A 16806-nucleotide genomic window follows, 5' to 3' on the forward strand; every position below is an offset into this window, starting at 1 on the left:
GGAGCCGCATTTAAGGACGGGCGCCCAGCCGAGGTGTGTTGACCGCCGCCGTCCCTGCCGCCGCCAGCGTCCCGCCGCCATGAAGGGAGGCACCAAGTGCATCAAGTACCTGCTCTTTGGCTTCAACTTCATTTTCTGGGTGAGGGACCCCGCCGCGGGGCTGTGCCCCTCGCTCGCCGCCTGCCCGGGGGGAGCCCGCGGGAGGGGGCAAAGTTCCGCGAGCGCAGGTTGCTTTGCAGCGTTGTTGTTTGCTTTTGCTTTTTTTTTTATTTATTTTTTTTTTCTCCCCTTACTTTTTGCCGCCGCCGCACCGCCCGGGAGGAGGGGGGTGAGCGCCCGGCCCGGCGCCCCCCCCTCTTCCCTCAGGCTGCGGGGGTTCCCCCGGGGGGGGCGGCGGTACGGGGGCGGCCCCGGGCCGGCGCCTGTGCCCCCGCGGGGCGCGGAGCCGGCGGGGGGACGGGGGCGGCGCCCGGTTACCTGCTGCGGCGGTGAATGCGCTGAGCGCCCCGCACTTGGCGGGGCACGCCGGAGCCAGCAGCCCCTCGGCCGCCGCTCTATGGCCTGCGTCCGCTGCCCCCAGGAGCGCCGGCAGCGCCGTGTCCCGCCCGCCGCGTCTGCGGGGGCAGCGTCCTGCCGGCGCCCCGTGCGGGTTGTGCCCTTTGCGGGTAGCTGTGGCGGCGCGGCGGGGTGGGGAGCCCCTTCCTCGCCAGCCAGGTGGCCGCGACCCTCGCGCGTGTGAGCCCACCCCGGCGGGGGTCCCGGCTGAGGCTGTGGCTGCGCCTCCCGCTGCCTGGGCAGCGTCTGCTGAAGGCAAACCCTAGGGCAGCAGGGTCCGCGGGAGCACAGCGCTGCTGCAAGGGGAGACCGTGTTCCCAGTGCCGCCTCTGGCACTGCTGCCTCTGCTTCACCGGGAAGCAGGGCTGAACCGAGAGGTTAGCAGCCTTTTCTGGAGTACGCGGTGCAGGGACACCTGAATTCAGCATGTTCTACCTTATGGAAAAATACCCAGGGAACACATGTCTAATGTGTAGGTGTGAAGTGTGAGGTTAAAAAAAGAAAAAAGTTTTTTCTCTTGGCTGTCTACAACAGTGGAGAAATGCGTGTGTGACTCCTTTTTCACCCTCTGATGTGGAGAAATTAAGTCAGAGCTTGTGGAAAGAAACCACTTCTGGAGTAAGTTACAGTATTTCACGTGGGATGGCTGGAAGACGCAATGCTAACGGATAAAGTACTTGTGATCTCTCGACTCAAAAGTGGGTTGCAGCAAAGTAAGAAAACGGGTCTGGGCTGCAGTTGAGGGAGGTTGTGCAGAGGAACCTTATGCGGGCACAGGAAATCCTGTATTGCTACCGGAGGCTCACCGGGAGGGTGAGCAGCGGGGTCCTAATCAGAGGGTTATAGCTGGTAGGAAGAAAGTCAAGCAATGCACAAGCTGAAGCCTCTGGGACAGGGAGGTGCTAAGCCGCCTGTTGAAACAGGAGGAAACAGTCGTGGTTTGCTTTGTGGGGCATTCTTTTATTATTTTTTTTGAAAGCTACAGACTTTCTACAAACTGTTCTATAGCACAAGAATGCTTGTTGGGGCAAAGGAATTGCCTCAAAGGTGCTCTCCGTGTGAGCATCGCAGGTTTGCTGTCTGGGGCCCAGGGCTGAGCATAGGGAGTGTATTTTTGTTTAGCTTGGGAGGTGTCTGTTGCTTGGGGGTGTTATGGTAACAAGGCTCCAAAGCTTTACTTGCACATTCTGGTGCCCAGTAAGCATGGACGCAGGCTTGACTGGTTAACAGGGTGGAGGGGAGGGGGCTGTACCCTGCATAGGCTGGCAGAGTTGCTGCCCAGAGGAGCCATGAGGACGCAGCTCTTCAGGTGGCCTTCTTGGGTCCAGCTAGGATGTGGGAAAAGGGAGAGAAGGAGTGAGGAAAAAAAGAATTGAAAGGATATGAATGCTGCTTCTCAGAGTATCCCAACAAGTGGCTAGAAGCACCAAGAGGCAGTGAATAAGAGTGGCTTGGGTTAGCCAGAGGTTGGTGTTTGTAGACCAGCTGGAATAGCCCTTGGCTTTCAGGGCTCACTGCATGTATCTGTGCCCTTAACAAAACTGTTGGAGTTCCAGGTATGGTGTTGGTGAACCTCATGTCCTCTATGGGGGAGTGAAGTAGCAGTACTTGGGGCACAGACTGTTAGGCCTTCATGAAAAGTGTAAAAAAAAAAAAAAAAAAAAAAAAGTCTTGGGGCAGGAACAACCCTAATGAGAAAGAAGACTTCAGCATTTCCTATCTCATTGCAGATGTAAAAAGTCTTAAGTAATGGAAATGAGCAAAAGTTTTGTGCCCAAGTGCAATTCTGATCCTAAAATTAATATCACAGTCAGTGACAGGCCTTGTGGCCTTGGGACACCCTCCCCATCCCCAAGAGGAGGAACAAGCCTTTGCTTGATTCTGAGTTGTCCATGGGTGTGGGGTCCTATTGCTCAAGTGCTGCCTGGGAATTGTGACAGTGATGTAGTTGGATTTAGTGAACCTCCTGGAGCAGGAGGAGCTAAAATGTCCTGTGAAGCTGTGATCGTATTCACACAGTACCCCTGTCTTAAAATAAGTTGCTGCAAAAGGACAGGTGAGGAATTCAAATGGTCTGCAGCAAACCTGCAGGTATGTGTTAGGTCACATGTGTTTGCCTTCATCAGACAAGTGAGGGCAAGAGGAAGCAGAAAAAGCTTACTTGATATAGGAGGCTATTAAAAGTAGGGAAACTAGCAAAGCTGAAGCTGTGTCCAAAGGAAGGAGATAATGTTCATAAGCGCTGGCAGGTCAAATAAAAGAAAACAATAAGGCTAGCCAAAAGAAAGCTTTAGGAGTAACTTGCAAAAGCAAACCCAACTAACCTATCCCTCTTGAGACTCACTAGGACCAGGGAGCTTCCCAGGAGGACCTTAGAGATGTCAGTCGGTCCAGGTGTAAAAGCATGTTGAGTGATGTTCTACAAGACTTTCTCTTACCGGGAGTGCTTGGGGGCATTTTGTGCTGTAACCTGTCTTTGACTCTGAATCCCTCACATGTTTGAATTGACTCCTGTGTGAAAAGGTTGTGAAACAACAACAGCAAATGCTAATTAACAACTTTCCAGGGTCATGTAGTATTACTTCAGAACTATAAATGCATTGTGATTGGGTAAAACCTCCTGCTCAACCACCCACCTCTGTGCCAGAGGGCTGGAATGTGGTGAATTTGAGGCTGGTTTTTTATGTTACTCTGGGTTATGCAGAGTGACAAATGAAGTGCCTCTGGGAAGAATCTTTAAAAACAAAAAGTTTGTGTACCCACGGAGGAGATGTGACATTGGAGAAGAGAGAATGGTTACTGCAAGGGGAAGCTGGGCTTCATGAAGCTGTTAAATTGAAGTCTTTGAAAGCCTGCATCTGGGAGGGAGCAAGGGCTGGCTGGTCTTAGTTCAGTTGTCCAGTGTCTCCTGGAAGTCAGAGCTCTTGGGGAAGCTAAGTAGCCCTGGAGTAAGGTCCTGGCAGGGATGAAATTGCTTGCTGAGATGAAGTGGAGCTGTCTTGCAGTGGAGAGAACAAGCAGAGCTGGCATGCAGGAGCAAGCTGTGTGGTGGTTGATACAGTCCCACGTAATCTGGAGAAGGATTTGAAGTAACAGTTCAGTGCTTGAGTAGCATCCAGTACTCAGTAATGAAGATGAGTGCATGCTGATGTAGCAGGCTATGTGACAGTGTGATGCTTGCGAAAGGCAGGTGTCAATGTGTGTGGGTGGCAGGAGCAGGGAGTCACGAACTAGTTGATTCAGAGGCAACTGCTGCCACAGAGCAATGAAGTCTTGGGATAAAAGGGTCTATGATGGCTTCACAAAAGCACCAGGAGGGTCCTCAGCAACAACAAAGGAGAGCCAGCTTCAAAAGTGAAGGACCTAGAGAAGAGGAAAGATGGTACCACTCCATCGATCCATGGTGTGCTGGTGTCCTGCAGTGCTATGGGCTGCTCTGCTCTTCTGCCTACCTCAAGGAGAACATAGTGGAGCTTGGTAAGGTTTGGGAGAGGAAGAGGAGGGGGTTTCAGCTGTTGAGTACTGTGAGTGAATGAGGATTCTTCAGCCTGGAAACAGACAAAGCAAATGTGTTAGAGGTCTGTAGGATCACAACTGACCTGGTAGTAGGTAGGACCTGGCTGTATTGAAAGAGTCAGTGAGCAAGGACTGAGGGGTGTTAAGCCTGAAAATTTCAGAAGAAGATGGTATGGCTGTGGGGATGGTGGTAGTGCTTTCTCCCCAGCAGGTGTTGTGGAGTATGTGGTTTGTGGGGTACCCAGTTAACACCGTGTTCAGCAGCCTTCAGTTAATTTTTCCTTCTCAGAATGTGCTGTCTGTGTCCTTGCACAACTTGTAGGTGCTCAACATGTAAACTGGGAGGTTAATCCTGGGAAATGCAAGTGTCTGCCCTGTTCTGATGACCCTTCCTGAGAAGCCCCCTTGTAGGATGCTGTGCTAGGTCATAACTGGTCTGATGGCTTTTCTCCAGTTGGTAAGGCCAGGCATATATGTTGCTAGCATGATGTTCTCTGAAACTTTTGGGATTCCAGACCTTTGGTTAAAATGAGCTTGTGGCCTGAAGGGAAGGTAGGGGTGTGGGGACACTCTTGGATGAGCGCTGCAAATGCTTCTGAAGTCTGGTTAACCACTGGATTTGTACAGAATGCTTTTTGCTGTTGTTTGAATTGATCTGTAAGGTGATGCAATCGCCTCTCAGAGGTATGGGAATGTGGGGTGGCTGTGTTTTCCCTTTGGTTCAAGTATTGCTGCAGACACCAGGCTCCTTGCAGCTGTTGGGCTGGTGTACTCCCACCTGGATTTGCACACAGCTCTTGTGTCTCAGCATCACTGGTGCTGGCCCGGTCATCTTTGGGTCTGGTCTGTAATGAAAGTTGTACCAGGTCTTTGGAAGTTTGGGGGTTGATTTGGGGTGGGGGATGGAAGTGTTGAGGTTGATACAGAGCTAATATATTTTTTTCCACCAGGCTGGCTTGAGCTTGGCAAGAAGACAGTGGAAGCATCACATTATGTGGATATGGATTGGTCTTACCAAAGCTGGTTTTGAACAACCTTAGTGCGAGCACATGCTTGAGTTGTGTAATGAGTGACTACCTGTAGCTTAGCTCCCTTGACTCCTGGGGTTTGCTTAGGCTTGTTGGCCCTGGTGACAGAATCTTTCCCTAAGAACTGTGGGCTCCTCCAAGCAGCTCAGTGCATGTTGTGCAAGTGCCTGGCGTGGCCGCACATAGAGCATGTGCCTGCCTGTTCTCCCACTGGCTTTCTGCTACCGAAGAAAAGCAAGGGCTTTTTTTGCATCTTTAAACTTAAATGCTGGGGTTTTCCCTTGTATGTTTTGTGGAATACAAAGACGTTTACTAACATTTATAATTTAATGTATTATAGGCAATACAGTCAGAGTTCACATTGAGTCTTCGAGCAATTTTCTTGTTCCTCTACAAGGCAACAGTCTCCTGGCTTTTTAGAGCGTTTTATGTTATATAAACTAACCAGTCCATGGGAGTGCGGGCTGAAGTGCTGTTAGCATGATCAGGCCTGGAGGGCTCTCTTCTTTCTGTAACTTGAAGGTACCTGTGACTCCATTCAGAACTGTAATGTCATCTGCTTGTGCTGCACCAGGGGCAGCTGGTAGCAGTTCAGTGCTCAGACTTCTGGAGTGGGTCTTCCTGGCTGAAATGGAAAAGAGGACTTGCAGGATGGTCAGGGAAATATGCACACACACACTAGTAGCAGATATGCACACATACAAAAGGAACATAAATAAGTTGCTTTTGCTTTCTGTAATCAACTGATCTGGTCGCTGACTGCAGCAAATGAATCAAAATGCTGTTTGGGTTCAGTTCAATCTATTTTACCTCTATCAAGTGCTGTGAAGTCAAGAATGGAGTTGGAGGGTGTTGCCTTGAAAAGTCTGATGTGAAGCTACTTGTACTTACAGTTTTAGCAGTCCTAGCTCCTATTTGCGATTTAAATTGCAAATATAGTAGACTGGCTTCTGAATAGGAACTTGTATGAAATGGGCACTGATCTTGGCAATGATTCAGGAATTCTGTAATGCTGTTCCTCCTGTACTAGAGCACCATTTTATTGCAATAAATGCTGTGACATTAACTTAGTCCACAACATTCTTGAAACTAACCTAAGCAGAAAGAAAATACTTCCTTTCCAATCTACTTTTTTTTTTTTCCAGAGGAGTTTGGAAATAGCTGTAGTTTCTTATATAACTGCTGGCACTCATTGCACATCTGTTAAGAAAGCTTTTTTCCCAGAAGTTTGAAAACCTGTGCTTGTGTGGATAACACTTAATGCTGTAATTAAGGATTTAGAGTGATGTTGAGCCTCATCTCTATGTACTTTATGGGGTTTTATTTATAGAGTACCAGCAAGTAACAGGACAGAAACAGTTCATTACTGCTCCTGGTGTTCCCAGTTTCTTTGCCCTGGGTGTTTCACAACATTGTGTGTTGTCCTGGCTTTGTTAATGTGCCGTCTTGCACAATGAGGGAAGAGTTAGCTGTCTCATGCAGAGGAAGCTCCAAGTCTGATTTTTAGCTGAAGTGTCACACACTGCCGTATCGTGGGATACGCTAACAAAAAATGGGAGTTTCTAGTTTGAAAAGCTCAAGCTTTTAATGTGTATTACACTAGTATCATTAAATCCAATGATTCCCTGTGCAAGCTTTCTGCTAGGAGACCATGTCTGTGAAACCTCAGATGTTAAAAGGAAGTTGGGGGGGGGGGGGGGGGGGGCAGAATGGAGTGGAAATTACTTGATAGCATGCCTCAGCACTCGGTGCTCCAAGTTCATGCTGAAGTTGGCAAACTATGGTGGAGGGAGGAAGGCAGGCAGAGTGGTCTGGCTTCTGCCTCCATGGAGATGGGTCTTGTCACATGGCACGGTAAAAGAAAGCAGGGTGTCAAAGATAAATGCTGTGGTACGTGCTTAATATGGGTACATGCTTAATATGCCTAGTGGCGAGACCATGTGGTTTGCAAGGGGGAAACCAGGGAAATGGAAAGGGCTGACTGTAGAAGGCACTTGTCAGCATGTAGGGCTGGGTGGGCCGGAGGGAAGTCCTGCACAGAGGCTCACTAGAGAAGGTGCAGGGCTGTGAAGGAAGGCAGACAGACCAAAAAAGCTGGTTTTGTCTGCTGCAACAGGCAGAAAGATGCATGTGGGAATAAAGCCTTTGAAGCAATGGGGGTATATTTGCATGTGATGCAAAAAAAAAAATAATCAGAAAAACACTTAAGGAACCTCCACAGGACTGGAGAGGAATGATGAGGTATTTTTATCTTTAAGCATATGTCTGTTGCACTGTAGAATAGAGATAAGTCTAGCAGAAATGAGCTGGGAGTTGTAAGATGCTTAGTGGTTAGGGGAAACACAAGGAAGCCTTGTTAGGATGTCAGTAGCATACTTGTGCCAGGACATGCTGTTACTGGAGAGTGGCTGCCACAAACTTTTCCAGTACAGTGAGTGAGTAGTACCCCTTTAACTTCACATTTTGGTCAGATTGCTTACAAAAACCCCCAACTTTCTGAGTTCCCTTTCCTATACTTGTTACTACAGAAACATGGTACTTACAGAACTGCTGCTCTAAGTTTTGTATGCTCATGAAACATGTAAGTTTTTGCACACAAAGTGAGTAACTTCAGGAAAACAGATGCTTTTTTTCTTGTTCTGTTGAATTTCTTTTTCAGCACAGGATAGATCTTGGAAATATCCTGTATTACTCCTATGACAAAACAGGTCTGTTGGATTGGGAAAAGACATGGATTAAAAACCCAACAACCAGCTCATCGGGGGAGCTGCTTCCATGCAGCCTAGGTGGGGGGGGCTGGCTTGCACCCCTTTGCCGGGGAGGAAAAACACAGCTACTAAAACCACAGAAACACAGTTGCCCAAACCCACTGGCGTAGTGTGCATGAGCAGAGCTGGCCCTGCAGCAGCCTCTGACGATTGCCAGGTTGGTCTGAGACACTGCCAAGTGCTGTGGGTGCCCACGGGGCTGTGCTCGCCTCTCCCACCAAGGCTGGTGGTGGTGCCCTTGTCTCTTGTTGTTTTGATGAAGACTTTAAGCTTCAAATGACTTTCTTGCTTTCTGCTTTAAAACTGACTTTTTTTAGTTCACTGTGGGTAGGAAGAACACAAACTGAGAACACAAGTCTGCTTTCCTTAAACTGAGACAAAAAGTCACTTTTTCTTGCAAGAATGACCTGCGTGTTTTTCCTAGTCCACCATGGAGAGAATTATCACTTTATTTAATCCTTCCTTTTTTTAGTGTTGTGGAGCAGTTCGCTGGCATAAAGTATTATTACTGTTCTGTGACCCCATAAGTTTTTTGCTTCCTTATGATCATATTTGTTCACATGATGACTGTTTCTCAAGGAGAAAACATGCCACTTAACCCTTCCCCACTGCTACCCAAAGATAAGTTTGTGTTTTGAGAGGAGCCATGTTAAGTATGTCAGCTCTCCCTGATGTTAACCAGTCAGTTTCTGAAGAGATCATTAACTGAGCTTCTGCTGTGCTTGGGCTTGTAAGATTACCTACACAGCTGTAGTATGGCTTAGTTTCCTCACACTTTGGGTACTCTGGCCTTACAGGTCTGTTTGGGGGATCAGCTCTGGGGGTTGGTGTTACAGCCCTTTGCTGTGCTGGTCCATTTGCAGTGCTGCCCCAGAGCTCGCAAGCGCTGAGCCTTGTCAGACAGCAAACATGGGTAGGTGCAGGCAGCTGGGTGTGCTCTGGCTTCTGGCTTTGCAATTCAGGAGTTCCTAGCAAAACAAGCGGAGGCTGTAGGTTTCTTCTCCTAATGCTACAGATCTGGATGCCTATAAAAGCTGAAGACTGTTTGACCCAGGAAAGCGAGCATCAGAGTAGTATTAAATACCAAGTGACCTAATTGGAGGCTAGAAACAGAGTCTTTTCCATCACCAAGCCTGTCTGGTTTTTGAACGGAGGTACTGAAGTGAGATGAGATTGTGAAGTCTGTGAGTGGGGGCAGAGCAGCGACCCTTCTCTGCCAGCCCACCTGCTGCACCTCTCCCTTCCCCTGCAGTGCTGCGGCACAGTGCGTTGACATGATGCTCTCGTGGCATGCAGTGTGCCACCAAGGTTGTTCTGCATAACTTAAAATTATTTTGCCAGCATAGCCCTAACAAGGAAGGTGGCAGGTATGCGCAGGCTTTCTCCCTGCACTTTGTGAGTAAGCCTGTGTGCCCATGACACCAACAAAGTGCCTTTTGCGTAGGTCTGGAAGCCTCCATTTGGGTTTGGCTCTTTGCATTGTGTATCGCTTCATCTCTTTTCCTGGCTAAAACCCTGCAGCTCCTCTTTGAGGCAGGCTTGGGAGTCAGGTGCCTGCCATACAAGAAATGCCGGTTTTCCTGGAGCAGCTGGCCTCTTGCTTTTTGGTTTTTTTCCACTGATACCTGAGCCCTTTCACACTTAAGTTGGAATGCTTCCTGCTGAGAAGCTACCAGGGGTATACCTGCCCTTAAACCCTTACTTGACTCCATCCTCCTAGTCTTGTGTGAACCTTCAAAGCTTGCCCAACTTTCCTGGGAAGAGCAAGCCAAAGAGGTCACAGGAGACAGCCGTGGGCAGCAAAACTGCACCTGCCTTTGCATGTAAACGCTCCTATAGCTGGGAGAAAGGGCTCTCCGGCTCCCCATGGGGAGAGCGTGAGGCTGAGGAGTTGGGCTCCGTCTGGAAGGAGTGTACCCACGGATGCTCTCTGTGGGAATGCCTTCCGAATTCCCACTGAAAATTGACATTAAACACTTCAGTTTCTTGGAGGTGAATCAAGAATGTTGTTCCCTTCTAGAAGGAACTTCTTATCAGAAATAAGGCTTTGGGATTTTTTTCTTCATGCATGCTTCACCTAACCAAAGCCCCAGACTTTAAGCTTATTGCTCACTCTGAAGTTTAAATTTTTAATGTCTGCTGCAGTGTGTGTTATTTCTGTCCTCACCTCACTTTTGTAGAGCTTTTTTGGTGGTTAAATGGTCTTCAAAGGAGAGAAGGAAGAACTGAGAAGCACTCTCCAGCTTTCTAGTTTCTTTGGGGTCAACTTACATGCAAAAAAAGTTTTTTTATTCCTCTTTAAAAGTGGGTGGGTTCTGTCTGTTCACAGCAAACAGCTAGTGTTTGCCTTACCAGAGTGCAGTTCCCTCTTTCTTGCTGTTTCTCCAATGCCTTCTGCCAGATGTTTCATCCAGAAGCTAATTTATATATGCAACTTGGAACAAGCACAGGCACCAATGTTAAGAGGAACCTGGAGGCACAGTCAGAGATGGTAATAAAATAAAACTGAATATCATCTAAAATTTGATTGTGGTGTTCCAGATCAACACACAGTGATGTTGCTATTTCAACAGCCTGCATTTTCCTCTTCCTGTCAGTGCAGTAGCTTATTGGATTGGTTTTATCCTGTTTTGCAAGAAAGAATACTCTTTCTAAACTCCTGAACTCCTGTACTGAACTCCTGGCAGTCTGTTTAAAATGCTGGAATGTTTAGCTGGCCTTAAAGGCACTTTTTCTTGTGGCACATGTGTCCTTCAGTGTGAAGATTTAAGATCACTAAGCCATGTGGTGTCACTGCAGTCACCCAGAATAAAACAGTGAGTGCGGAGGGGTCACTAGAAATACTGACATTTAGCACTTCGGTAAACCTTGGGTATTTTCAGTGAAGAAAAATGGCATTGTTCTTGTGTGGCATTGTACTTTTAATATGTAAACACATCTGTCAGTGAGGTGCCTCACGTCAGGACCCAAGTTTGTTCTTGGGTTTGGTATCCCCATCCTCTTACGCTGGTTCTTTGTCACAAGCTCTTTGAGCTGTATCCTGTTTACTTCTGATGTTGTTACTGATGCAGGGGTGAATGCATTGACTGACATTATTTAACAAGCCTTATTTGTTCTTACAGCTTGCAGGGACAGCAGTTCTTGCAATTGGACTATGGCTTCGATTTGATTCACAGACCAAAAACATCTTTGAACTGGAATCCAACAACACAACATTTTACACTGGTAAGCTGGGAGATGGCTTTGGGTGATAGATCTGAGTTTTGCACCCCGATTTCCAGAATGCTTAGAAACCTTCATCTTTCTCAAAGGCTAAAGACAAAACAATCCTAAACAGCCCTGATGGGGCAGAGAGCAGTTCCCCTTGGCTGGTGCATGGGGCAATCTCTGAGCTCTTGTGCAGAAAGCAGCAGCAGCCTTATGCTAGAGGTTTCTTGGTTCTTCATGCACTGTATATCACTATCTTACCCCCCCCCCCCCAGCTTAAACCCTGCAGTTGCTCTTTGTGTGCTGCTGGTAACCATTTTGTAACCCCCCAGGGGCTTCTGGTAGACATGGAGGGTGCTTCTTCATGATCCTTCTCACAGTGTGGGTCCTTAAAGTTTTGCTCTAAACTAGGTAGTTGCAAATGACACTAATGTTTTTTTTTACTCCAAAGTGACCAACCTAAGCTATCCAAAACCATAACTCTGTTCTCTCGTCACTCAGGGCGTATGTACTATTGTCTAACTCTTGCAGCCCTGTGTATGCAAACTTACACTGAACTAATGGAAAGGATGCACAAATACAGTGGTTTAAATGAGCAACCTAGATCAAGGTAGTCTTAGGCCAGGTGGAAGTTATTCTTTGATGTATTGTCTTGCAAGATAACGAATTAGGGGATAGACACGCAGGTTTTCAGTTTGCTATTCTGATGTTGTAGGAGTCTGTAACTGGATAGGATTTTATCCCAACTGTAAGATTTTGATCTCTACAGTCACTTCAGGGTTGGGCAGAGGAACACCAGCTTTTGGTGGTTGTCACATGGATGCACTCAAACCTTTTTTGAAACCAAGTAGCTGAGTTGAAGACCTCTTAATGCAGAAGAAAGCAAATTCAAATACGTACCTTTCTAACATATGTCTGTCTGATTTGGATGATCCTTGTGCATATGTATTTCGCATCCCTGTAGCACCTGGATTTGCAGTGTCCCATGTGGCATTACTTGTTGGCCTTTCTCTTGCTGAGAAAATTGGCTCCTGTGGTGAGCTGCTCAACCTGTCACAGAGACACTTACAGAGTCTTTACTGACCCAAACTGGTGTCTGAAGGGTCAGTAAAGACTCTGTAAGGGAGGTGCACCTCATGCTGCAGCCTTATAGTACCAAGGTAGTCTGTGCCTACAAGGAGTACTGTTAAGAATGATGAGTTAAGCCTGTTAGAGGTCGTAGTTGGGAGTATTGAAATGCTTTGTGCAACTTCATGAAGAGGCCACAGGTGTGCAGACAGCTTATCTGTGAGAGGCCTTGTATTTCTCCCTTGATAATGCTGGCATGGTAGCAAACTGGGTTCTTGCAGCTGCCAGTAAGATTTCCAGATGCTTTTAACTGGACCCTGGAAAAGGAACAGAAATCTAAACTTAGCCGTTGAGTTGAATATTTAACAAGTCTTACGTTGGGTAGTCTGAAACAACTCTTTCACCTCCTGAAACATAAAAGTTTTATGATGTGATATTTCAGCTACTGGCAGAACACAGCCAGTGTAGCCTACTTGAAATTTCTGTAGGTTAAACTGAGTTCTAAAAAAGTTTAGTAGGAATTACTGCTAACATATTTTTCTGGGAGTAGTTACTGATTGCAGCTTCCAATAGGAAATGGAAAGATTCTGTCGATTGGCACAGAGTAACAAAGCAAGTTACTTCAAAAGCTTCCTATACTACTGAGATGAGAGGTTCTGGGGGACTCCTGCGAAATGGAAAAAGCTAAAGCTGGGGTAAAAATCAGCGCCAGAATTTCATGCTGATAAGTAATGTCAGGCTTAGTCATCTGCATATGCTTAATCAAGTAGATGTTTATTCTGGCAGCTGATATGACTGGTTTGTATCTAGAAAATCTCATTTGCAAATGCTTGGGTGTGGCTTTCTTTAAATAGTATCGACTGGGTTTTGGAAGGCCAGCATTCTATAGCGATAGAAATGTCATACTAATTTTATGTGCTTTGTGCTGATTCTTTGTGTTTCATCACCCCAGTAATACTTTCCTTCCATCCTATGGGAGTTGCTTTGCTCGTTAGCTCTTGCTGTGCTCACCAGCTAGCAGCTGTAATGCTTAAGCTGGCAGTTCCCAAGCTTAGGGGAGGATGGGGCGTAAATGGAGTCTTTTAGCTCAGAAACATTTGCCCTTTATGCTCCCAACACACTTGCTACCTAATTTCTGGGCAGAATGGTCTACGGGCTGAGCCACTTGATGCCGTTGTTGAAGTACCTGCTTTTGCAGAAGCAGAAAATGCCAAATTTCTTAGTTAGAAGGGCTGTCAAGTTAAGACAGCTGAAGTATAGACTTATATTACCATGACTGGTAGAACAATTTGGTGTTTCCTGATGGAAAAGCAGGGTAGGAAAGCATTTAAAGCCTTATGGCAGTGATTATAATGCCTTTTAATACCCAATCTCCTAGAGGTAGCATGCTTCAAGAACTCTTGGATGTTGATACATCACTAGTTCCAGCTGTCTCTAACTGCAGCACACTTCATCTGAAGAGAAGTTGACACCTCTGGCTCTGAGCCAGTTTTAAAGTATGTCTTGCAGTTTGTCTTAGATGGCTTTATCTTGCCCATTTTCTAAAACTTGTGAAACTGCAGTAGTGGTGCACATTAATTGTTAACAAGTTGAATTTTTTATTTATCAATGCATTTCACTACAAGTTTTGAAGTTGTGTTTGCTTTGAAAATTAAGCACAGCCGCCGCCTTGCTTGGAACAGTAAAGAAACATAAATCTTGGCAAAAGCTACAAATGCTGTTTGTGGAGCAACTGATTTTTATACCTTGCTGCTGAGGTCAACTAGCCTGTGTACATGTCTTTCTCCTCCCTAGGAGTTTACATCCTTATTGGAGCTGGTGCACTTATGATGCTGGTTGGTTTCTTGGGATGCTGTGGTGCATTGCAGGAATCTCAATGTATGCTTGGCCTGGTAAGTGTTCAGAGTGGTGTTTAAATTATTAGCAGCACAATGAGAAAGGAAGGAAAACATCGCTGTTCAGTTAAAGGGCAGTAGATACTGATTGTTTTAACTCCAACATTTAAATTTATGGTTACCCATGCAGTGCCAAAACACTAAATGAATAGCTTGCACTTCTGGCCCTAAATCAAAATGTCCATGTTGTATTTGAATACAAGAGGACTTCAGGAGTTAGTGACTCAAATTCAGACATTTGAGTATCAAGCTTAGGAGTACGTGTGAGCACAGAACTAAATGTAGATAAGAGTGATGCTGTTTAATAAACAGTTTGTCCTGAACTGTCAAAGCTGTGCAATCTTTTATGTTTGAGACCAGAACTGTTAGTTGATCCTCGAAACAACAAGCCTCTACTGTTCATAAGAACAGGATGAGCTAGTCTAGTTGAAAACTGCTTTGCAAGCCAATTATTGGAGAGCAACCTCATTGTTTTCAGACTGGAGGGACCAGTAGAGCTTACTGGGTTCATGCACATCTGTACACTTGTGGAACTACTCATCCAAATAACCAGAAGACTTAGTTAATAAAAGACTACTACTGTAGCTGGTGAAAGAACAATTCTCCTTCTGTGTCATGGAAGCACATTTCATACACGTGTTGTGAAATGATGCCTCTAGCCCTTTGCTGTTAACTCTGAGCATCTCTTTAAAAGTGCCTTTAAATGGTGTGGTGTTCTGGACCTGGAAGTCAATTAAACATAGAGATGACACTTTTTTATTTATATTATGGAATACACAACAAAGAAGTGACTATTAGCTCTCTGGGAGTTGGTGGCAACTAGGTATTAAGTAATGACTCCTAAAGCAATAGGAGAGACAAATCAGAGAAAAGAATTGGTGTCAGCTATTGTGACGTGTCTGACCTGGGCAACTTCAAGGTCTGAGTTAAGAGATGATTGGTTTTAATTAACAGTGATCAAAAAGGAAGACTTCTGCTTGGAAAACACTGCTAGACTTTCTGACGCTCCTGGGAAGAAGTGCTGACCCAGTGCAGTGTGCCCTCTTTCCTGCCCTTAACAGTGGTTCAGACCTCCAACTGGAACCTGGCTGAGTGATGGTTCCCACAAGGCTGGATGCTGGGGATTGGACAAGCTTGCAGTATATATGTGATTGTTTTGTGATGATGTGGTTTTAATGAAGTGCTCTGTCTTTTCTAGTTCTTCCTCTTCCTTTTCGTGATTTTTGCCCTTGAAATTGCTGCTGCAATCTGGGGATTTGCAAATAAAGAAAAGGTAGGTTGCTCTGAAATGTTGGTGGGGTAGTGGGATGCTGGAGCAGGTTGCCCAGAGGTTGTGGATGCTCTGTCATTGGAGGTGTTCAAGGTCAGGTTGGATGGCTTTGAGCAACCTGATCTAGTAGGAGGTGTCCCTGCCCATGGTCAGCCACTGGCTGAATGTTTCTGTATCCAAAACATGACTGATTTGGACTGTCCCCTCACAAGCAGTCAAGGTTCTGTCTTGTGTCAAAATAAGATGCTTGGTGACCAAGGTTGCTTTTCTACCTGTATGATACAACTGGGGAATATAGCAACTTCTGGGGTACAGAAGTTAATAGGGAGTATTTGTATGTAACCAGTGGGCAAAGACTTGACTCTGGCACTCCTCCTAGAAACTCTGTTTCTCTTCCGAAGTTCTATCTTATCCGTTAGGTGTGGCTTTTAAGGTGAGTGTACCAGTTACGCTCACCTGTCCGGGTGATAAATACTGTCCGCCCTCTGTTTCTACACGTCAAAAAGATGTGTTCTGTAAGCTGCAGAATTTCTGATGACTGACTTACTCGGAACAAGTTTTCCATAATTATTAAGGTAGGATAATAATACAAAACTCTTTGCTATCCTGTAGGTTATTGAAGAGTTAAAGGACTTCTACATGGAAACATATCAAAAGCGATCTGAAGCAGTGTCCAGAGAGACCCTGAAAGCATTTCAGTTAGCTGTAAGTACACAGTCCTATTGAAACTAGGTAATAATGCAGCTTGTTAACACTGTTCATGTTGTCTAGTACCTCACTAACTAGAAGAAACCAAAGGAGTATTAGGAACAAACTGCAAAGAATATTTTTTGTACAGTATCAGTGAATTCAGTATACTTTTTTGTTCCTCTGAACCTTTGAAATGCGTGGAACTACGTGTTTTCCTAAACAAACAAGCTGGGAAGCTCTAGCTCTGTGGTATTGATCTAGAGGCACCATAGTGTCCATACCTGCACATCTGAGTTCATCCTCATGTCTGTAAGGAGTGCAAGCTGTCACCAAAATTCATGTGTGTATACTGAATGAGATCTAGCTCTTCCTTTCAGAATCTTGTCCTTTAATGCAATAAAGACTTTCTCACATTAGATTTATAGCAGTCACATTGGCAGGGCTTCTAAGCAGATTTGCACAAGGTCTGTAATAAAACCTAATGTAATCTATTTCTCCTTTTTACCAAATATAGAGCAAAAATATGAAGTATTTAACCTGTTCCTCTTTTTCCTGTTTTCTTTTGTAGCTAGACTGCTGTGGTATTACAGGAGCTCTTGAGCAGCAGTTCATGGACACCTGTCCAAAGAAGTCCATGGTTGAGTCGCTTACAGTAATGGTAAAGCATGACTTAATTCATCAACAGCTCTGCCCAATGAGTAGAATGAGAAACATGTCTGAGTAAACCCTTCCAGTCCATGGGAAATTGCTACATCATGCTTGCTTAGCAACCGATTGCTATAATCAGTCTGGGGTTTGGAAAACGAATG

General features: G+C 45.8%; 1 protein-coding gene across 1 annotated transcript in view; it reads left to right on the forward strand.

Moving 5' to 3' along the window:
* Window positions 1-16806, forward strand: part of CD9 (CD9 molecule) — a 19580-nt gene continuing 2774 nt past the window's right edge. The window contains exons 1-6 of the mRNA XM_080391443.1: window positions 1-139; window positions 10990-11092; window positions 13937-14034; window positions 15236-15310; window positions 15920-16012; window positions 16566-16655. Coding sequence (XP_080247569.1) covers window positions 80-139; window positions 10990-11092; window positions 13937-14034; window positions 15236-15310; window positions 15920-16012; window positions 16566-16655 — 519 coding nt within the window. The 5' untranslated portion in view covers window positions 1-79. The remainder of the gene's footprint in view (window positions 140-10989; window positions 11093-13936; window positions 14035-15235; window positions 15311-15919; window positions 16013-16565; window positions 16656-16806) is intronic.

Source organism: Falco punctatus (genome assembly GCF_963210335.1).
Source record: "Falco punctatus genome assembly, chromosome: 6".
NCBI lineage: Eukaryota > Metazoa > Chordata > Aves > Falconiformes > Falconidae > Falco > Falco punctatus.